The 22,995-nt window shown below is 36.4% G+C and overlaps 4 protein-coding genes across 7 annotated transcripts; 1 reads left to right on the forward strand and 3 right to left on the reverse strand.

The window, feature by feature from the left end:
* Nucleotides 1–1,056: 1,056 nt before the first annotated feature.
* Nucleotides 1,057–4,883, reverse strand: LOC147864759 (phosphatidylinositol-glycan biosynthesis class F-like protein). 2 transcript variants are annotated; one of them, XM_087318908.1, is made up of 9 exons: nucleotides 4,708–4,883; nucleotides 4,317–4,554; nucleotides 3,166–3,234; nucleotides 2,983–3,025; nucleotides 2,779–2,833; nucleotides 2,572–2,620; nucleotides 2,374–2,441; nucleotides 1,626–1,734; nucleotides 1,057–1,442 (listed from the first exon to the last, which is right to left on the reverse strand). In XM_087318908.1, the coding sequence occupies exons 2-9, from the start codon at nucleotides 4,539–4,541 to the stop codon at nucleotides 1,329–1,331; spliced, it is 732 nt and encodes a 243-aa protein (XP_087175034.1). In that variant the 5' UTR covers nucleotides 4,542–4,554; nucleotides 4,708–4,883; the 3' UTR covers nucleotides 1,057–1,328. The 2 variants fall into 2 exon arrangements, with proteins under 2 accessions (XP_087175034.1, XP_087175033.1); XM_087318907.1 differs by having other exon boundaries at nucleotides 4,317–4,549; nucleotides 4,702–4,883.
* Nucleotides 4,884–6,114: 1,231 nt separating this feature from the next.
* Nucleotides 6,115–8,645, forward strand: LOC147864760 (uncharacterized). Its single transcript, XM_087318909.1, has 2 exons — nucleotides 6,115–8,294; nucleotides 8,413–8,645. Exons 1-2 carry the CDS (start codon nucleotides 6,179–6,181, stop codon nucleotides 8,415–8,417), a joined length of 2,121 nt encoding a protein of 706 aa, XP_087175035.1. The 5' UTR covers nucleotides 6,115–6,178; the 3' UTR covers nucleotides 8,418–8,645.
* Nucleotides 8,646–10,325: 1,680 nt separating this feature from the next.
* LOC147864761 (uncharacterized) lies at nucleotides 10,326–13,958 on the reverse strand. 3 transcript variants are annotated; one of them, XM_087318915.1, is made up of 6 exons: nucleotides 13,895–13,958; nucleotides 12,532–12,816; nucleotides 12,086–12,323; nucleotides 11,400–11,604; nucleotides 11,074–11,164; nucleotides 10,326–10,871 (listed from the first exon to the last, which is right to left on the reverse strand). In XM_087318915.1, exons 2-6 carry the CDS (start codon nucleotides 12,734–12,736, stop codon nucleotides 10,564–10,566), a joined length of 1,047 nt encoding a protein of 348 aa, XP_087175041.1. In that variant the 5' UTR covers nucleotides 12,737–12,816; nucleotides 13,895–13,958; the 3' UTR covers nucleotides 10,326–10,563. The 3 variants fall into 3 exon arrangements, with proteins under 3 accessions (XP_087175041.1, XP_087175039.1, XP_087175040.1); XM_087318913.1 differs by having other exon boundaries at nucleotides 12,532–12,791; nucleotides 13,850–13,949; XM_087318914.1 differs by lacking the exon at nucleotides 13,895–13,958 and having other exon boundaries at nucleotides 12,532–13,321.
* A 2,268-nt stretch (nucleotides 13,959–16,226) lies between these two features.
* Nucleotides 16,227–19,901, reverse strand: LOC147864762 (putative xyloglucan endotransglucosylase/hydrolase protein 5). Its single transcript, XM_087318911.1, has 4 exons — nucleotides 19,606–19,901; nucleotides 19,169–19,269; nucleotides 18,692–18,885; nucleotides 16,227–16,898 (listed from the first exon to the last, which is right to left on the reverse strand). The coding sequence occupies exons 1-4, from the start codon at nucleotides 19,823–19,825 to the stop codon at nucleotides 16,328–16,330; spliced, it is 1,086 nt and encodes a 361-aa protein (XP_087175037.1). The 5' UTR covers nucleotides 19,826–19,901; the 3' UTR covers nucleotides 16,227–16,327.
* Nucleotides 19,902–22,995: the final 3,094 nt, after the last annotated feature.

Genomic DNA, 22,995 nt, shown 5'->3' on the forward strand with positions numbered 1-22,995 from the left:
CAATTCATTTTACTGAAAGGTGGAAGGGGTCTTCTAATAGTTGTCTTATGCTTCCTTTATTTGCACAATATGCTTTTGTTACGTCCTGGTTTATTGCTATATACAAATGGGAAAATGAAGGCTTGTAACAAATCATGCTCCCTCCATTGTAATGATTGCTCATAATATAAGCAAATTGCCTTTCTTGGCATTTAATAGTTGCAGCTAGGCAACATTCCCGAAGAACCTTTGAATCATTACATCTAGGTTTTTGAATGCGATATACAAGTATGTGAAAACAATATAACAGTATATGCCCATGTCCAGCCATTGGCATACAGGGAGAGTTTGTAAATAAAGTTTTTCAGTTATTTGTGCATGGTATTGCATACCTTATCCAAGAATATGAAGCCACCTAAAGTTTTCCAGCCATTTCCTATGCATGCCAATTGGACAATCCATCAACAAAACAAACATTCAATCCGCACACAATGATGTAGCACTACATAGAAAGATCATCCTCAAATTCCTAGAGCTCAAATGCAGGTTCAAAGCCTAGTTTCAAATTGATTAGTGACTGCCATTTTTTGTACGTGAATGATATTGGGGGGCAAAAAAATAATTGAACTCTGCTTTCACTCTTGTCATATACTCTGAATATATTCATATTTGTCTCCTCACTCCAATCTCAAACACTGTTTATAATTTAATTGAATTTTAATTGACAAATTTTACCCAAGGAAATGCTTATGAACATGGATCAAACACTGTTTATAATTTTATGATTCAGTTGGCAAAATAGAACTGAACTTTGATTGACAAATTTTCCCAAGGGATCTCTTAAAATCATAGTTCAGACACTGTTTCTAATTTTGCGACTCAGTTAGAATTTTATTTTAATCTTGATCAACAAATTTTACCGAAAATGCTTTTAAGCCAATATGTAAGTTGGATATGGCATGGCACCAATGAGATGCACTCTCTTATTCGAGGTCTGAAGGAATACTTAAAACAAGTCATCTTTTGCATAATAGATTATTTACAACAAAAGAACTAATATAAATTTTAGTAAAGAAATTCAGCTATATCTATTTTTTAAAACTCCTCATTAGTTTTTTAGCATCAGAAATCTACTGACATTCTAAGTCAAACAAAATTTGTATATTAGAAGTTCTGTTTGTACTCGTTTTCAACCCATTAAGAAAGTTCTACACTTGTTACGCACTTAGCTAATTAACATTTTATGCATTCTCTTAATAACCTCAGCAGATCCCTGATCAAATACTGATTTAATGGGGCATCCAAAAATCTAGTTACGATACAGAAATTTGGCTACAAAAGTAAACTTTTCAATCCTGCTTATATCTTCTGTTTCTTCCGTATAGAACTACAAGGATGAGAGACAAAATCTCCCCTATTATAAAACCAACTGCCATCCCATATGAGACACAAATTGGCCATTCCTGTATATTAATAAATACAAACATTACGGGTGCGAATAATGAATTAATTTACACAAATTTCTATGACATTGTAGATATATTTGTTTTCAGCATATTATAATGATGCATGATTTATACCTACATTTCTATAACATCATAGGTGACATTTTTATAGCATCATAGGCGGATACATTTCATTTATACCTGCCAAGGTCTCTCCCAATCCAATGGCATTGGCCATGCACCAAACCAGGCTCCAATGACTGCTCCATGGGCTGGTATACAAATTGAATACTCCAGCAATCCATTCGGTCTAATCACATTCAAATTCAAAAAATCAAGACATCATGTTAGAAAACAACAGTTGTATCACTTCCACTAATGGTATGTGTCATTTTCCACTAATGAATACTGCCAAGACAAATTTTATGGCAAAAATGTTCGTTTCATGTTAATGTACTGACCTCCTTAACTCAAAACATGATTATTTTGACTTACTGAACACCATTAAATTTATATTTTACACGTAGATTTGGCCCATAATGCCTTTCTTGTAACATTATATTATTCTGAATAAAGAATGATGACATTTATATACATGGGTATTCAACATTGCATTCAAATTGGAGTGATAGCCTCAAATGCACACCAGACTTGCACAGGTAGGTGTACAGCTTCATATGGATATCATGAATCAAATGCCCAAAAATGTATGTATTTACCTATAATCTTTCAACAAGTAAATAGCTGAAATTTTTGATTGGGCATTGTATATGTGGATAGAAATGTCATGTCTGCTAATGACATTTTTCACTATCCAATGATAAGTATGAGTACACTTAACAGAGATTGTTAGAAACTAGAATGAGGACCTTTCATGATAAGGAAACACCACAAAGAAAAGGACAGAAATGAACTCATTATAATTTGTGATAGCACATAAATGTTATACCTCGTAAAAGCAAATAACCGTTGCCAGTCAAACCATGATTGTCCCAAAACAATACCAGCTGGTAGAGCCTGCAGTAAACAACCAAATTGTGACAGTCCTCACTGAAATTTCACACTGTTCTACAATGAGAATTGTTACTACAGAAAGTTAATCCAACATATATTTGAATTTAGAGAAACATATAAAGCAAATACTAACTACAAGAGAAGATGCAAGCAGAGCCCAATATGCTGTCTTTCCACTTTGCCTGGAGAAGGGAAGAAAGTGAAGAGAATCAGTTTGAGCAAATTGTCACCTATTTAACACAACAAGATTAAAAGCACATTGATATTCCAAACTGATGCTCTCAGTAAACAGATGATAAATGAAGGCTGAAGAAAAAGCATGGGAGAAATGAATACTAACGCAATATCTAGAGGTGCTCCAAAAATAATTGCAGTTACAATTGCTACAATAGCTCCTGAAAAAGCATGCTAAATTTTAGATCCTACCCTTTTCATGCTAATTTTGTGATTGTGCATTCATTTGAATGCTACTACAATCTTCTTAAAATGGAGCTTATGAACGATCCATCAGATACTTATACTGCGATAGGAAAGAGAAAGTTACCGGTTGGAAGAGTGATGATACTTCTCCAAGTAGCTTGAAATACCTGTAAAAAAGTGAAATATTTCGCCAAAAGAAAAAGATACAGAAATGCATAGGTAGATTGGTAGATATTGTGTGTTTATATGCACATGAGCATGCGGTTGTGCTTATTTTGATATAAGAGATTAATTCACTGCACCTCACCGTGGGGCATCTCTTCAGCTTCACAGAAACCACAGTATAAAGGATAAAGGAACTCAAGAATTGAAAGATCTGCAACAAAACCACTGGGAAAACATTCAAAAGTTCCTTGAATATTACTGGATATTAAACTTTAGTTACTCAAAACGAAAAAACAAGGAATTAAGCAAAGAATAAAAGATCCATCAGTTTTACGACAAGAAAGGTACCAAGAATATGAACCTAAGTTATACAAGATTGATCGATGATATGGAGACGTGGAATTCATGGGGGAGAGATGGTTGCAACAGCCTCTAAAATCATATGAAATTCCACGTCTCAAACCATAGGACCCCATCTATAATTAAAATGTTATGTCAACTTTTCATTCATTGCACAATGCGTTCAAAGTATAGGCAAAAAAAGGGTGAAGCTAATAGATATGGATATATCTCCATGTTGTCCTCTTGTAACCTACATCTAGGATCTCAGACAAGATTCTGATGTGGTCTTAATTTCAGATGCTTTTTTATAATGACTACAATTCTAGTATCTAAAATTTTGCTAGTTCTTGTTTTGATTTTGATATTACTTACAGTATTGTTCTCACATACCTGATACGCATGAAAGGAAAAGCTAGAGATCTAGACAAACAAAGTTGACGGCTTGTAAATGATATGTCAAAACTCGTAAGTTTTCCTTTATTTTCCCAAATGGCCCCAGGCCCTAAGTTTCCAATGTTTCTTCAAATGTAATAGGTCAATGACCTCTAGAGAAATTATATGAGCCTTTTGAGCAATTATATGGTCATTTCAACCCCTTTATCTCTTTATCGCGGCCATTTAAAGGAATAATGAAAACTTCGGGGCATTTGGAGTGCAACGGAAACCCCATGGGTATTTTTGGCATTTGATGATAAAGCTTTCCAAGGTTACTTTATCTTTTAATTTCAGTTATCTATCTTCATCTATGTGTCATTTCTCTTTCTTGCTTCTATTGATACCTCTCATATGTCCTACACAAGCCGTACTAAACCAAACCCGTTACCAAACTTGATGATTTATGTGTGGAATAATATGATCAGAGTTAAATTGGCATATGCATAACATACAGAAGATTTAATTGAATGCAAATTCAGATTAGCTTTTGACACAGGAAAAGTAAACTGTACTTACTGCTGAGATTTGGAGGGTATGGAAAGGATTATCAATCAAATTGAATCCAAAGCAGAATGGTATAACCCAAAGCCCACTTAATAAAGCCAAAGACGGAACGAGATGTAATGAAAGAGATTCAATTGAAGAGTATGAGAAATTCTCTGTAGACTTAAAACTTTCTTCCGTCTTTTCTTCATTGGTTTCCCTTGTCACATTTGGTGAGTCTTCTTCAACGATATCCATCTCCTTCCCTTACCTGATAAAACATTAATGTATGTACAAACCTAAAGTCTCTGTCTGTCTGTGTCTCCCCAAGTGATTGAAAAAAACCAATCCCGAAAATTTGCAGGAACCTTTATCTCTCTGTTCCCTGAAAAAAATCTTATTTTGTTTGAACAGAAACACATACCTTTTACTCTTATCTGAGAGACACCATAATCCTTCTCTCTTTGCCCCGAAAGAAACCTACTTGCAACAGGAAGCCCTAATTTTCAGCCGAAACCCTAGATATATAGAAAACCATGGAAAGAGTTTACCATGCTATTCTGCTTTGGTGGGCTCCTTTCCACTCATTGAGAGAGGGAGGGAGGAGAATGCATCACTATTTTCCGAGCACGTGCAGCTGCCGCCGGCGGTCACGTGCATATGTGTCCGTGTCCGTGCCCGTGCCCGTGTCTGTGTTCGTGTTCGTGTTCGTGTCCGTGTCCGTGACACGTGTGTGTGTGTGTGTGTTTGTGTCCATGTCCGTGTTCGTGTTCGTGTTCGTGTTCGTGTTCGTGTTCGTGTTCGTGTTCGTGTTCGTGTTCGTGTTCGTGTTCGTGTTCGTGTCTGTGTCCGTGTTCGCGTCCCTACATACATACATATACATATATCTCTTTTTCGAGTAAACATCACTGACAACCTTCCACAAACCAAGAAGATGCACATATGAAGGAAGCGGCAAATATCAATCAAATGATAAAAGTGGGAACAATTTGCTACATGTGATGATCATGTTGTGCGCCTAGTTTGTTTGTTGCCACCGCCTTTCAGACACCCATATGAAGCGGTGACAATAGAATAGTTGGTGAACATGAACTAATTCATTCTCCGTGAATGGTTGGCTCATTGTGTTCTTTCACTTTTCAAGATTAAATCTAAAAATCCATTTATTCATTAGAAAGCCATTTGATGGACTTAAAATTCCGTAGAGCAAATCATGGATTAATTGATGAGCTATCCCATTGAAATAATAATGGGTTGATTAGTCCGGTATTTTATCTAACTACTTTGTGGTCGATTGATAAACAATTCTTCTAGCCATGGAGTAAATTGTCCGCATCCGCAAAGAAACAATCAATGGAGCTCCAAAGGCCAAAAGGCTTAGAAAGACATGGCCCAAACGCGGATCAGAAGCCAACGGTCACAGTCCCAAATGGCGGGGTAGGCTGCCCAAATGAAATCCTTACCCTTTGTGTCGCCATGACCATGACCATGTCCATATCCATGTCCCATGTCCCATGTCCCCGGTCCTATGTCCTATGTCCTATGTCCTATGTCCATGACCCGAGGGTTCTTCTGCAGCTGCCGGTGTCGGCCCATCACCGGAGGTCTGGCTGGTTCTTCGCAGCCGACCAAGAGTTCCTGGCAGGGGCAGGGGCATGGCCATGGCAGGGTCTCTCTCCGTGGGAATGGGGGCTTCTCTGAATGGGAGGGAATGGGGTAGGAGGGGCATCCATCAGTACATCCAAAGTATATATATATATATATACATGTGTGTGTGTGTGTGTGTGTGATGATTGCTTTGCAGTGTACTTGATTTCTAAGCCTGCAGGGTGATTGATTGATGGATTGATTGATTGATGGATTGATTGATTGGTTTGGGTCTGAGGAGAGGAGACATGGCGGACTCGATCCTGAAGGAATCCGTTGTCTCGACATCTCAGGAGCGACTCTTGAAACTGATCCCTGCCTTCCAACACAACAAACTTCCATCTCCATCTCCATCTCCATCTCCATCTCCTCTTAGCCTCAAACTCTGTGGAAGCAGTGGAGAATCAGAAGCAGAAGCAGAAGCAGAACAGGATCGTGGGCAACAGAATAGCAGAGCTTTCCGCTTGCAACATCCTTTAGAGTTTGTTTCGCCCGAAACAGAAGTAGAAGAAGAGGAGGAGGAGGAGGAGGAGGAAGAAGAAGAAGAAGTGCCAAGAGAAGTGGAAGAAGAACCAGAACCAAAAGAGGTGGAAGAATCTGAAGAATTATGTGAAGAAACAGAACACCCAGAAGAAATTGAAGACGAAACAGAACTCTCGGAAGAAGCAGAAAAAGAAACAGAACACCCAGAAGAAGTAGAAGAAGAAACAGAACACCCTGAAGAAGTAGAAGAAGAAGAAGAAGAAGAAGAAGAGCCAGAAGAAGTAGAAGGAAGAAGAAGAAGTGGTGCTTTGGATGATAGTTACGATCCAGCATTCGAGAGTGACAGATCGAGATCTATTTCACCATATCGTCGTAATCGTTCTTGGGAAGCTTCGGGTGACCTATTCAACTCTCGAATCATCACACAATCTCAAGATGTAGCAGATATAGAAGCCTTTCAAAAACATTCAATGGCAATCCCTTTTGGTATGTTTGCGTCCGCTCGATCTTCCATGTTTCATCTTGTGAATAATAGTAGTAAGTTTCAAGATCCGGAAAAGAAATCCAGGGATGATGGTCGTGTAAGAGAAGGAAGGGAACAACACGAGGTGAAAAGATCTTTCTTTGTCAAGGGCCGAAAGAGAAATGCGTCTGAGAGGGATGAAGAAGAAGACTACACGTACATAGAATCTAGGCATGACATATCTGAGAAAACCAGTAGATTTATCGTGAATGGCCGTGGAAAAGAAGAAGCAAGACCTTTTCGAAGAAGTAATGATGCCCTTGTCCGCCAACTTCTTCTTGAGAGGCACAATGTGATAAATTTAGATTCAGACAATGTACAAAATGATGGTCGTCTTCTCTATAATAACATCGAAAGACATAATGTGGTAAATTTGGGTTTGGATACTGCTCATAATGATGATGATATAATAAATCTAGATTTAAAAACTCCACCATATTCTAAATGTCTTGCTCATGAGACTGTTGCCAGATGCAACATGCACAATCTAGATTCGGAAACTGTTCGAAATGATGGTCTTCTTGTCCATAAGAATTTCAATAGGAATCATGTGGTGGATCTAGATCCGGAAAATGCTCTAGATGATTGCAATCTTGATCACAGTCATGTTGAAAGGCATAATGAGGTAAATCCAGCTTCAGAAATTGCTCAAGGTGATGATATTATTGTTCGCAATCATATTGGAAGGCATAATGTGGTAGATGTAGATTCAATGCCTGCTCGAAATAATGATGACATTCTCCTTCTTGAGCATCTCAATAGAGATCTACATCCAATCAGTGTCCCTGACAATGATCTTGAAAGGCATAAATGTAATGTTATAGACCGAGATTCAACACCCGAGAAGGTACCTGGTAAAGTAATTGGATTTTCAGCAGCTACTGGTATAACCTCATTATCGAACTGCTTTAAATCTTTGACTGCTGCTTCTACATTGACCATGAAGAATTTAAGAGAATTTATGCAAGGTAAAGATGAAGAGAATGATCATAACAAGAGGGAAGTGGAATCAACAAAGAAAGCATTGGTAAGCTCATCAGTTGAACAAATTCATGAGAGAGAGAAGATAAATGTATCTACCAGCTCATTAGGGCAAGCTATAGTAAATGAGTCTTCATCAATTGTAGAGGGAAATTTATCAGAGGAAAAATCATTGGATATAAAAGTAGAGAATGTGGATATTGTTGAGACTGGTGCAATGGATACAGACATTTTAAAGCTCATTCCTGCTACTGTAAGGGATGTGGTGATGCATTCTTCTGGCCACCTCTCTCCTCCAATGCCCCATGATCCCGATTTACTTAGTGTTGTCATTGGTACAGGAGTTTGTATACCTCTTCCCTTCCGAGATTGCACTGGTAAGTCTATGAGCAAGAGATTCTCGTAATATGGAGGCATTTTTGTTTGTCATCCCAGATACTTCGCTGCTTTTTAATGTATAGATTTCTAAATTCTCTTATTGGCTTTAAAAACCAGGTTGATATCTACTTATGCCATGTTTTTGGTCAGTGACAAAATGTGTAAATTTGCACCAAAAGAGTAGAAATGAAGAATATTTTGAGAGTTTTTCATGACTTGGCCAACACCACTTTAAGAACTTTGTGGAAAGCTAAACTTAGAAGTAAAACTGGTGTGCTTCTGTTGAAGGTATAAAATTGGTCTATGTTCACAAAGAGCTCTTCATATGAATGCAGATTGTGATTACTAACTCTTCCTGTTCTATAATTTAAGTATTACGACATGCATACAAGATAATGCCAAAAATGTTTCTTTATAAACTTTGAGTGAGTTGTAGGTCTTCTTACTATAACTTAATTAGTCCATCTTGTGTTTTAGTTTGAGGGTGCCGTGTACTAGGTGTACTATTGACAATTTCTTTGTGATTTATTTTTTAGAGGAATGAGTGGTTTTTGTATGTAACAATATAGGTTTTGTTTCTTTGATGTCTATGAGTAAATGCTATAGATTATGGCTCCCAAGTTCTCAAATGGTATACATGCGTAAAGTTCAAAAGTAATTTTAAGGTCAATCCTCCAGTATATCACTCAGCCTGCTTGTCAAAGAATCGTGACAAAGTTCTGCCCAACGAAAGCTTCAATTATAGGAAAACAAGGGTCATAAATCACGGGTATTAAAGGCTCTATGTGCAAGAAAATGTAATGGTAGTTTTATGCTAATGTACAAATTGAACATGCTAATTTTTTCTAATGTCATTTTGATGTGAATGCTATATTTTTTGTACTACTCAAGCATGTTACTCTTTTCATTTTTAATGTGAATCTTCTTCACACATATTGTGACATGATCAAAAGATTTTGTGTGAATTTAGATAAAGTTGAAAAAAGCTACAACGGTAACAGTTAGTTTTATGCTAATGTACAATTTGAAAATGTAATGTTAGTTTTTTATGCCAATGTTACATGTACAAATTTGAACATGCTAATTTTCTCTAATGTCATTTTGATGTGAATGCTATATTTTTTATACTACTAAAACATGTTACGCTTTTCATTTTTAATGTGAACCTTCTTCTCACATATTGTGAAATGATCAAAAGATTTTGAGTGATTTTAGAGATAATGTTGAGAAAAGCTACAACGTCAACAGTTTAGAAAAATATGGACGTTGGACTATGGACTAGCATGGATTGAATCTAAATCTTGCCATTTTTAATGTGAATCTTCTTCTCACATATTGGGACACATTCATAGGATTTTGAGAGACTTTAGAGATAAGATTGAGAAAAATATGGATCTTGGTCTATGCACTAGCATCTTTGACTGCAACAATCATATAATTTTTGTTGAAGAAAATAGGAGTAATTTTGTCGAACTTGTAAATACTCTATATCTCAATCTCTTTTTGGCCCAAAGAGAAAATGAATTCACCAACCAATTTACAATCCTCAAGGGTAAGAGCCCTGGATCAATTACATCCTTATAAACATCAATTGCTCATCTCATCTACATCATATTCATTTTAGAATATCTCAGAAACTGCAAGCTCTCATATTTTCTACAGAAATCTTCATTTGCATCGTCACAATACACTTTACACTTGCAATTACTCCTTTAAGCCAGCAGCTTTGATGAAATGTAAAATACCTGAAACATGCAAGCGAAACAATAAATTACCTACATTTATAACTTACGTCACCTTATGTGGAGATTCTTTAAATATTGAAGAATTGCTTGAGTTGTTGCCTGGAGCAGAGCACACTAAAGAAAGCTATCATTAAGGAATTGCACTAAATTAATTGTTTGTTTGTGATGGAAAAGAGAGGATTAAATAAATCTTTCCACTTACAAGCTACTGATACCCAACTTAAAAGATCTTCTTTCACACCTTTCATGTTCCTAACTAAAACTAGTTTATCATAGAAGATGACATCAATCAAAAGCACTAGAACACTTGCATCTTATAAACAGCATTTACATACTTGAATGTGGTGGGTTCAGAAATCCATAATATATATACATGGAAGACATAAAAAATGCCTCTTCAAATAATTTTTGCGATTATTCAAAGTTTTTACCTTAACACACTCAAACCAACCTAACCAAAAAACAGTCCTCAAAATTCCTCATTTTCATTTTCGACGAATTCCCTATTGCTGTGAATGACATGTTATGCATGAAATCTTTTCAGAAGAACTATCGCAAAGACAAGCATGGCGAGCGCCATGGAAGACTTAAGAGTACTTTCAACAGGATCATCTGTTCGAGACGGATCCTTTGATGATGGCTCCCATCCTTTACTAGAAACACCAAATATACTTCTTATAATTCGGCAAATCTCCTCTTGCACTTTAAAAGCTATTTGTTTTGAACTGCCAACAATTGAGTGCACTGCATCTGCCAGTGCAGTTACCCAATCATGCTTGTCATGATGTGATACCTCCTCGGATACAATCACAGACTCCTCCTTGCTCGAGCCTATAGATAATTAAGAAATAAAGACTCACAAATCATTACCAATAATGAACTTAAATTGCTCAAATCCAATCGGAAGAATAACGAGGGGTCGGGAAATTTCTTTCTCATATGTGAGGACAAACCTTGCAATAGCCGTTTGACCAAATACTATATAAAGAGTAACGAGGGGTAGGAATTTTCTTTTTTGTATCCAAGGACAAACCTTGCAATAGCTGCTTCAACTCTTGCACTTTTTCGTTCTTCATCATTGCATGCCATACATCTGGATCAGAAACAATAGATATCACCGCTCCCTACACACCCAAGGACAACCAAGAACAATGAAGCATAGGTAACAAAACATCTATGTTTCACATCAAAATGATTATGCTCGAATGTTCCTTAACATGTGAGTCACATTGTAAGAAATGTTAAAAGATTTATGAAAGAATGCACCATAAACATGTGGGTCACTTTGTAGCAAATGTTGCTAACATGTGGGTCACATTGTAGCAAAAATGATTATAAAATAACCATACCTCAGCTCACCTTAACATGTGGGTCACTTTGTAGTAAATGAAATGCCTCGTGCACTGGATGTCTCGGGACTTGAATAGAACCACATTCAGCCATGTATCGAGGCTCAATCCAATCTGTGGCTCTGGAAATCAAATTATCTCCTTCATAGCTACTCTCTGTTGGGCTACCACATTGTGAACCACTAGTGGCATTGGACATATCTGAAATACGGGCCCTGTAACGAACCGTAGACCAAAGGTTCATCGTTATAATGAGAATTAAGCACAAATAGTCTGTTGTAATTCGAACCATACATGTACACATATTCTATATACATGCACGTACATAATATCTATAGAGCTCATATCATATCACGTCAAGGGAAAGAATTGTGCCTAACCTTCATGAAATGGTATATCATATCAAACTACATTGTGGATCAAGGTTCCAATGAAAATAATATGGGTCAAATGGCTATATTTGAAGCTTTATGAAACTTTCTAGATATTTTTTATGTGTAAAGGTTTTCAACTGATTCTTTAATAAATTCAAAAACGATATTTAAAGAATTCAGTTGCTAGAACAAGCTAATCATTTAAATATAGTGAGTCCTTGTGGTAGATCATCAAGATTCAAACCACAGTTTAGAAAGTGATAAGATCTACACAATTATATAAAAAGCCAAAGAAGTGTGCATCAGTAGAATAAGTGCTCACGCTGAGATGGCCATTTCGAGCTCATAAGTAGCTTCTTGTGCTTCTTCAAGCGTGGGAGGGATGCCAAACACATAAGGCCAACCACATGAACCTGAAGCTAATGTCAATGGGTTTATATCTCCTGCCAAAGAAGATGAAGGTGAAGATGGAACTCCCACATAAGGATGACGATTGGCAGACATTTCGGCAAATTCCCAGTCTTCCTCTTCAAACTCGGACACTTGAAGTGGATGACCCTCTAAAATGCAAAGGTTGTTTTTGCCAAAAACAAACAAATAAATGGTCATTATTCTTCTTCTCTTTGTCAGCTAAAATTCGTGATATAATCTATATCATATCTACCTATCTATATGATGTATTTATTTCAATTCTGTGTATCAAAGTTGATAATAGTTTTTTACCCTACTAGGAATCAATAATGGAATCAAGACATCAACCTCTCTCACCTGAGTTTATTTCTTGTTGTTGTAGCATGGTGGCATGGTGGCATGATGAAGAGCGTAAGGAATGATGAGTTGCTTGGCTTGCACCCCCACATGCCGAACAAAAGGCGGTGGAGGCTGCACCGCATGTAACAGGATTGGCTCCTGCAGCAGGTCCAGCTGCACGCGCAACTGTACGTAGAAGCATACCGGCTCCTCCAATGTTCATATCTTCTTACACGTGTGTGGAAGAATTTGGACTAGGTTGGCAGCTTAATGAAACCCTATCAATGTTAATGACATATTAACCTACTGAAACCATATCAATCTTAATGACACATTAATGATATCTATTTTTTGAGCCCACTGATTAATCCCATCCCTCTTAAAAGTAAACGCTCCTTAATACTATCCCTCTTAAAGGTGAACACTCATAAAGTCATCCCTCTAGCACCCATTAACCCTATCCATTTTCGAATTAGAATTGATTAAAACCCAAAGTATATATGAGCATCTCATTAAACATAGCTAGAAATCTTAGCAACAATCCATCAGCTCAACAGTCAAAGGAATCTTAACATTCCATTATGAAAACACCTTCAGAACCCATCAATGATTAAAACAATTACAGTCCATTAATAATAGACATTTCTGGAACCCATTAATCAAAAGCTTAATCCATTAGCCATACACATGATCTATAACTCATTTCAAAACACATTATCTATCTACCTATATAACCCTTTAACCGCATATCGTTTGAACTCAGGTCAAATGACATTCTAATCGTCTCTTACTAGAAACCATTCAGTTAATCACACACATATTTAGAACACGTTTTGATCACATTCTATTCATCTCTATCTCTATAGAAACCATAAATCAAAAGAGATTTTACCACATTAACACTCGTTAAAGCAGAGAAACCCTTACCAGTTCATTAACCATATACATCTTTAAATTAATTTCGAATCTATTCATCTCTCTCGATAGAGCCCATTGATAGAAAGAAATGTTAAGACGTCATTCAACAAAGAACATTTTAGAACTCACAAATGCAAAGAAACCCATTCACAACATACATCTTTAGAACTCATTTCAAATCAATTTCTATTCATTTCTCTCCCTACAACCCATTGATCAAAAGAAACGTTAAGAATTCATCAAGCAAAAGGACAAAGCAAAGAAACCTTTCATAAAAACGCATTGAACACATATGTACATGTTTCGAACCCGCGGTCCCGAATCTCGCTCCCTCTCTAGGGGAGTTCGCGAGAAAGAAAGAAAGAAATGAAGGAAGGAAGGAAGGAAGGAAGGAAGGAAGGAAGGAAGAAGCAATTACCTGTCGTTACGCCACTATGTCACACACAGTCGAGCAGCATAAAACCGCAGCAAAGTTCCTAAAACAATCGCCTTCCTGAAATAGAAGCACAGAAGATCAAATGATATATCATATATGTACATATGTTATTCTTTATCCAAAACTAACGCTATATATATGTATGTAATGGGGGTATAGATAAAGATAGAGGAGGATAGGATATGGCAAGAGCCTCGCACTTGGCCTTTCAATGACATTAAGGTTTGTTCCTTGGGTTTTTTTTTGCTCCCAGGTGTAGCTTCTAATGCTAGGGTTTAGTAAACCCAAAGCAAACATGTGCACGATCCAATGTGGGTGTTCTAGATGATCGATAATCTCTCGAATCCAATGATACAATCGTGTGGAAATAGAGCACCTAGAGCCTTAAATCCGAATACATTAGTTGGTTACTTACTCGTGGTTAATGATGGATGTGGTCGGGTATGTCACGAGAAGGATATGAATGTCCATGATCGGGTGGACAGACACTCGGTAGACAACCGCTTGCCATCAATGGCCACGCCTTTCGCCGTCGTGAGACACACATTTGATTTTGAAAGTGATTAGGGTTTTGTTTTTGTCATTAGGGCATGCTAGGGAAATAGCACGACATGAATCCTGATGTCTATGTTGGGCTACTAGACATTCTCCAAAAGGCCAATTCTCCAAATAGAGTGAATTATGGGGAGAACATGATACAATTACTTGTTACATAATTTCTCTTCTCCCTGAATCTCCATGCCTTGATGTTTCTAGTGTAATCTATGTATACTGGTATGATATGGGTTTCCACACCAAGTTATTGTCTTTCACTAACTATCCCCCTCATGTTTGTGCCTTGGTTCGTGCAATGTGTGCACGAAGAGAAAATATCATACATTAACTTTATGAAGAGTTTATATGCCTTACACCCATTGTTCAAGGTTAAAGTTTGGAATAGTAAATTTGCTTATATTGTAGAATTTCCATAGGACTCATAAATTTGTAGCTTGCAAGAACATATAACGTGCTCTATGATGTATGACGATGTTATTACAATGAAAGGTTCGAAATGGATGGTGCCCATTGTGAGGAAAACTTTGGTGACCTATCTTTACTTCATTAAGGTTTAAAATTACAATGTACACTTCTTTGTTGCCGCCATGATGTTGATTTTTCATTGATGTACAATATAAGCATTGAATCTAAGCTCATAGAACTTGTCCTTGTTTGATATTTACTCGTGTTTCATATGATTTATAACCACCCATGTGGACGCTATGTAACTAAACAAATGACCACTTCGTAAAGTACAAACAAACACATAGATGGTGTTATGGCAATGTGTAAGGATCATCACCATGTAAGCATACTTCCATATACACCAAGAGAGTGATAAAATCTATGAACAGAATATGCAAGGGAGAAAGAAAACATATTACAATTTTTTTAAGCCTAAAGAGAAATATCAATAGCCTTAACTCATTAATGTAAACATGAATTAAGGCTTACAAAAGTTAATAAAAGAATATATTATCCTCGTGCCATTAACCAACTAAGTATTGAGATGAAAAAACAGATCAAAATCTATATATAGTAAAAAATCATAACAATTAGTTTATGGGTGCCACATACATGAAAAATCCAATTACTTAAGAAAAAGGAAAGAAAGAGGAGAACGATTCTCCACTCACTTGACTCTTGAATTGAGAAGAGTATCACCTCCATATTCATGCAAGAAAAAAACCAACAAAATCAACAAAATCAACATAGATGGCTCTAATACCAAATATCATGATCATGTACCAATTAAGAAATTAGATATAAAGGTTAAAGAAAAACAGATCAAGAGTACTTATCCACACCAAACCATCCTCAAGCATAGAAAAATGAGACAAACACAAAACTCTATCATTGTCCCATGCCAAAGAGATGATAGATCCAAACCATGAGAACTTTGCCCCTCACCAAAAAAGTACAAAGTTTTACACTACCTCTAAGATATCATGTCCATGGAGAAAGCTAGCCTTAGGTTTCCAAAACACGACGGGTTGCCATGTGTCATAGATCCTTATGGGTTGTCTCAAGTCCAAGGAAAACTAGTTTTCCACCTACCCTATCCTTTAAAAGTGGCCCTAAGTTTATCCCAGTGAAAAAACCCAAATGGTTCTAACAAATGCGTGGAAAGCTATAGTAAATTACCAACTTGAGACCATAAACATTTTTACAATAAATTGATCTATGATTCCCAAATGGTTATTACTAGACAAACTTGTAAGCATATTGTTTTCATGGGGCAAACAATTCTTTTTTTTTAAGATAACAATAATGAGATATAGTTAAATGTTTTGAACATCCTCTTTTACTTTGGCAACTGTAGTAAACAAAATTATAATTGCTTTTCTATTTCCTTTCTTGTTTGCATTGGAGTGATGGATTTTTATTAAAAGAATTGGGCATAGAACAAAAATGGAGAGCATATTACATTGTTATACATAGAGAAGAGAGAAATATGTAGAGAGTGAGTGCAAACTTATTCATTCTTGAAAGGGATAGAGAAACAGAGGATGAAGGTGATGCATTTATTGGGGAAGGGGAGCTTGGAGCAGTAGCCGTTGACGTAGACGGAGCAACATATGGTGTGCCAAGTGATATAGGGGTTGAGTGTAGGCATTCTGGTGGTGTAACGTTGTATCGTGCATAATCAGTACAATAATTGTAGATAGTCAAGTTTTCTTGCACCCACTTTAATTGCCCAAGTTGGGCATCATCTAAAGCTCGATATTGGTATTGGTTCCACCATTTTGGTAATGCACATTGGGATGCCGCATTGGTGTTGGTCTCGGTGCATGCATCTACTCCAAAATCTCTATATGATGCAACAAACGGTGCATGAGTCCAGTTAATCTTGATTCGGCCACCCTCTGTTGCCCAACTATCACCATCCCATATTGTAGCATACACATTCATGCTTTGATTGTGCAAATAAGGAACCCCTGTTTCTGCTTCTATGTTGGGAAACACTCTAATAGGTATGTAATCCACAAAGAATCTGCACTTGTTTCAGTTCAAATTTTGGTTATTAATATCTCATAAATTAGTTTAAGAAACAACTTATTTGTAAGTACACCTTAAATTGATTTTAAATTATTGACCCATTATACCTTCAAGCAAGTCTTTATTATGTTAAGATAGTGCGCCATGGCCATGTTTAATTGAATTGATGTTCTTATTATATTCATTGGCAATGCATTGGCTCCTACTTTGTTTCCATATATGTAATGTTCAAATTCCATAATTCAATAGGTTCTCTTGAAAGTACCAAGGGACTATCTAGTTTTAGAAGTGATGTTTAGGTGTTCCACATATCTTTCTATAGCTCCTCTTGTGATCCCTTTCGCATTTATTGTCAAAAATAGCATTTAGGTATCTCCTTATGTTTAGACCCTCTTACATGCATCTTACGAAATTGGATTTATATTTGCCAAAAAGCCACATGCCTTTCTTTTGCATATCTCATCAGTAATAGATGGAATTCACCAAGAGAATAATAGAATGGGAAAGTGACGTATTCCCTTGAATGATGTTTAGGATGACTACCTTATTTATGTGGTTTGAACTATCCTTGGAATGAATTTCCTTGAAAATTGTAGAGGTGGCCCTATAAGTTACTTTTTGCATATCTCACGAGTAATAGATGGAATTCACCAAGAGAATGATAGACTAGGAGAGTGATGTATTCCCCTTGAATGATGTTTAGGATGACTAGGTCTTATTTATGTGGTTCATGAAAATGTTTCATACCCATTGAATTCTCTTATATCATGATGAGATTTAGAGGAAATGTTTAGAATTGTCAATCAAGAAGTTTGTGGATAATATCACATGATTCCTTGTTGGATGCCTAGTAATTATCATTTAAAATTGTAGGCAATATTATACATGACCTTGCATTTGTTATATGTCTTGTCAATCACCCTTAAAATTCACATGGAAATTTATGGATAGTTTTACAAAGCTTATGTCTCAAGGGAAGGTATCTAACTAATCAAGCTATGACATGATCAATCACTCATAACATATAACTTTAGGAATAAGGCATGATACATTAAGTTAGGGGGTGTATTGTACTATCTTGGCCTTCAATAAAGACCAAAGGGAGTGGTGATAAGTTTGTCACACAAATCAAAATAGCAAAAATATAGTTATGTTGAGGCAACAATGTGAATGATTGCGGTGAGTTTGAACCTAATGTTAGCATGATAGAGGCCATTGGTTTGAATTCATAGGCCAAAATAAAAGTTTGAAGCTAATGGTGATAGTTAGATGACAAGTTTAAGTTTGTGGCACGAACCAAAGTCGCAAAGGATAGTATGTAGCAACAATGTGGGTATTCTGGTGAGGGTGAACTTGGTCAAATTAACATCATCGATGCACATTAGTCACTAAACTAGAATTCAAAGGCCAAAAAATAGAGGTTGAGGGAATGATGACACAAGTTTGTGGCACGAATCCAAGTTACAAAATATACTTATGTAACAATGATGCAAATTAAGGTGGTAAGCCAGGGGTCATCAGGATGGAGGTTGCCCTAGTATTGTTTCTTATACACACCAATGAGTTTGCAAACCTTCCCAATGTGGTTCATTTAGCCTACTTAGCTTGAGCTGGCATGAAGCAAGATGTGACAATATATTCGATTAAATCAAATGCCTATATGGATTTGCCTCAGAGGATACCAAAGGTAGTTACTATAAGACAATATTTGTCTTCCTAACTTAACAACTCCGTGAATATGAAAGTAAGATCCCAGTAAATGGAATAAGAGACAAAGTGCTAACTTACACAACTTGGTATAGATTCCATAGAAGAGTGTAGTTGTGGAACTCAGAAGTTGGATCAAACCACAAGTTAATGCGTTGTTCTCGCCCACCTACCCCATGGGCATATACATTTGTTTGTAGGGTAATTGGTTGCCCAGACACATTGCCCAAAAATTCAAAGTCCAATTCATCATGGTTGCTTCCTAGTGATGAAAACTGCATTCATAATTACAATTCAATTAGATACATATTGGTTAATGAGATAACTCCATCAATTATGGACATTGATAATGTCTTAACCCTATCATTAGCTCCATGTTTTGTCCTTATAATTCTATGTAACCTCAGTAGTAGATCCATGATTATAAGCACTAATAATTCTTTACCTCATCATTGTATATAATTGATATTCATCAGAAATTGTCATTGTAAAGGATTTCTAAATGCTAGAGTTATGAATGAAGTTTAATTAAATATTTTTAGAGAGTAATTATCTCACATAATATGTTGTAACAGTTCCCGCCGAGTCTCCTGATGGTAGCTTAATCTTCATGTTGAAGTATCCAAATAAGTATTGATCGTAGGATTGAAAGCCAGAGGCTGTCATTCATCAAGCTTCTCATTTAGTGTTCCTTTCTTTTTGTACATAGGAAACTAGGTACATATTCACACTCACATGTGTAACGAAAATATAGTTTTGATTTGTTATGATGATGAATTTGTAGGAATGAGATCATTTATTTAATTTGTAAGGATTTGGATTCCTAAATACTGAGATGTAATTTGCATGGAGAGTTATGGTCCAACCATGGTTAATTTTTATCAATAGTTTTAATTGAATGTACATTGGATTCATTCTTGTATAAACAATGAAATACACTTACCATACAAATCCCTAAATCTATATCTATATCATGTATATATATAATGTAATACCATTTTTCTGATCCAAGCTTAAATGAATCTCTTGGCCACCATCAACAAACTCCACATGATCTGGAGTAGACATGGTGTAGAAAACAGAGGAAAGATCTGCAGAAACAGAGCACTTTGTTGAAATTAAGAAGAAAAGAAGAGTAGTTACAATGGAGGAGGTTAAGTGTAGTAGACATAGTGGAGATGATATTGAAGAGGAAGAGGAGGAAGAAGGAACCATGGTGTTAATTCTAGGATTGATTAGGCTATGGATAGCTTCATAAAAAAAGAAGTTATATGCAACAGAAGAGAAAGAAAGAAAGGAAGAAGAAGTGGGGAGCTTCCAAATTAAGAAGAGAATGTAAGAAGAAGAAAGGCTTAAGAGAGGATCATGGATGTGCCTCTTGTTTTTCTTTTACTTTTTCCTTCTCATTTTAATATGAGAAAAAAGGAAAAGAAAACATTATTTACTATTTATTATTTATTCCTCTTACACATGTCTGTCCAAAAAACAATACATACATACATAAAAGTATAAAATGACAAAAACAAAAAATGAAAGTAATGAGAGCTTGTGTAGGAACCAATCAATAATAAAACAAGAGGAAAACTTGTTTTCCCTTCTAAATTTGGTTGATTGGTTTCTTTTCACATCATGTGTTAACCACCTATCCATGACTTGTTTTCATATCTTATCAATCTCTCTGGATACACCTAGCACAACTTCTTCTTACCAGTCTCTCTCTCTCTCTGGATACACACACATGGCTTGTTTTCATATCTTACTAATCATGGACCTTCTTTCTGATGTACACCTAGCACAACTCGGGAATGTCAACAACCGCATTTTGGCCAACTATGGCGAATGACGATCTGTTACTGTTGAATTCGATGTCGCTTGTGCGTGCTAACTACTACTACTACATCTCATACATTTGTTTTAGCGAACCCTTTCCTAGGGAGGGATGGGACTTTAGGAGCGAGAATGATCAAAGATTGCTAGCTATGATGCTTTGGTAACATTGGATAAAATGATGGCTCCCATCTAGTGCCCATGTGCATGCTAACATCAATATGTATTTTGACCAGTTCATTTGTGGGAACCCTTATAAGTTATGAATAGCCATTTAAAGGTTTTGAGCCACATATCTTGAATTCTCATGGGCATCACAACTCTACCTGTTGGGATGTGCTACTAGGAGCTATTTCCCCCTAGAAATGAGGGAATTCATCAACATTATCTCGAATATATATAGATTATCAACCCTATGATCCCATCAAGGTTTTGCAATCGTAGTATTACAACATTTCTTTGTCCCTCCCTCTTTTGGTGAAAATACACAATTATATTAATTGCATGTAAAAAATAGTACAATGTTATTGCAAATTATTTATGGTTACAATTACAGGGGTTGTGAGACAAGTTAATGAGCCTATTCACAAGACACGCACTTGGTCGAGGAGAGAACTCCCACTTACTACAATAAACATATTTATCACAGCAATTACACTATGTCAAAAACTCCCAATTTTGATGAGGATTTAGATATTGTAAGAGGCAATGAGGGTATTCTTCCGATTGAACTATGCAAAAAAGAACAATTATCGATTACTTGCCCATGCCTCTTTAGAGTTGATCCTAAAAGCCCAATCACTAGTATTTCCTAGATATGGAAATTTTGAATGTCAACCATCCATCCATGAGTACACTTTTTTTCCCCCAACAGTGGTTTATTATTATGTTTAAAGTGATTTAAATGATCCATGGACACTTCCAAATATTCTTAACAACTTCAACATGGATTTTTACCATGAGTACAGAGTTACATGCCATTCTTGTTTAGCCTTAGATGATAATAGTAAACAACCTGTAGAAACAATTCTGTCAACGATCAAGTAGTACAGAAAAGAGATGGTAGACCTTTCTTTTCTTTTCTTTTTCCCCAAAAAGAGATGGTGCCATGTGTGAGAAGAGAAAGAGACTAAGTACACACAACATTTTATTGGAAATTAAGGGGGGTGATTATTAATAAATTTTAATTGATTATGGATCAACAACTAACAAATGGGAAAGATTTGGGTTATATGCTACATTCTATGTGTACATCGAAACCTAAACCAATGTGATGGGAGAGTAGATCCATTTAATGTGTATTCCAATACATTTATCACGAGGGTTGACTTAGAAATAATGCCCATGAATATGTTCACACATAAGGTGTGTGATTGAGCTTGATATCTCAACCACCACCATTGATATAGCTTTCCAAAGTAGCAATACAATAACAATAAATTAGTAGTCACTTGTAAAAAGTGCTCATATATCGTAGATGGCAATCCAACCATAGCTCTCTCTCTTCTCTCTCTCTCTCTCTCTCTCTCTCTCTCTCTCTCTCACACACACACACACACACACACACACACACACACACACACACACACACACACACACACACACACACAACATTTCCCTCGGCCCTCTATCGACGTTCTCAATACTCCTTTCACAGGTTTGACTCCCACATTCGTGAAATTATTAGAGTTTGAGTCATCCATGTATTTTATGAAATACACACATGCACAAGCATCTCATGCTAATGGATTATCACTAATTAGATCTATGATTCCATCAAGGTTTTGTGATCTCATGTACACACGATAAGTGTTGAGGTAGTAGCATCATGGTGTCATCACCTCAATATTAAGATATGCAAGATTTGCAATGAAAACTAAGTGTTGAGGTGGCATCATGGTGTTATCACCCCAATATTAAGATATCCAATGAAAACTTGGAGGATGCATATGACTCACTTCTCACATGCTCATCATATAAGTTAATTCACGAGAAGTATAATGACTTACATAGAGGGGCATGATAATTTAAGTCTCATACTCAAATCCCCCCAAGACGGGCGAGCACATATGTGAGTGCATTATTTTCATATACAGAGTTTTTACTACATAATAGTAACCCCTCTTCTTAGAAAGGAATCACATACAATTGGGATGTTTATTTGGTTCCATAGGTCAAATTTGGCCTCATCATGGATGGTAAAAATGTTATTCTATTGACTCTCTCTCTCTCTCTCTCTCTCTCTCTCTCTCTCTCTCTCTCTCTATGGAGTAACTCAAGTATTGATTTATGGAGTAGAAGTATGGGGTGACACCATCTCTCTTAATGCATGGAATGAGATTGCGAAAATTCAAATGATATTTTTAAGGAGGCAATTGGGAGTTAAATGCACTACCTCTTACCAGGTTATGCTCTTGGAAATAAGTGTTCGACCCATAGAAATATTGGCACTCCAAAGAGTATATAAATACATTACAAAAGTCAAGGATATGCCGAATCATTGATTACCACATCTTGGTCGGAATGTTGGATGTAAGCTACAAATAAATCATAAGAAT

Source organism: Azolla caroliniana, unplaced genomic scaffold (assembly GCF_043228905.1).
Source record: "Azolla caroliniana isolate FFs.n. ecotype wild unplaced genomic scaffold, voAzoCaro1.0.p SCAF_4, whole genome shotgun sequence".
In the NCBI taxonomy this organism is placed as follows: Eukaryota; Viridiplantae; Streptophyta; class Polypodiopsida; order Salviniales; family Salviniaceae; genus Azolla; species Azolla caroliniana.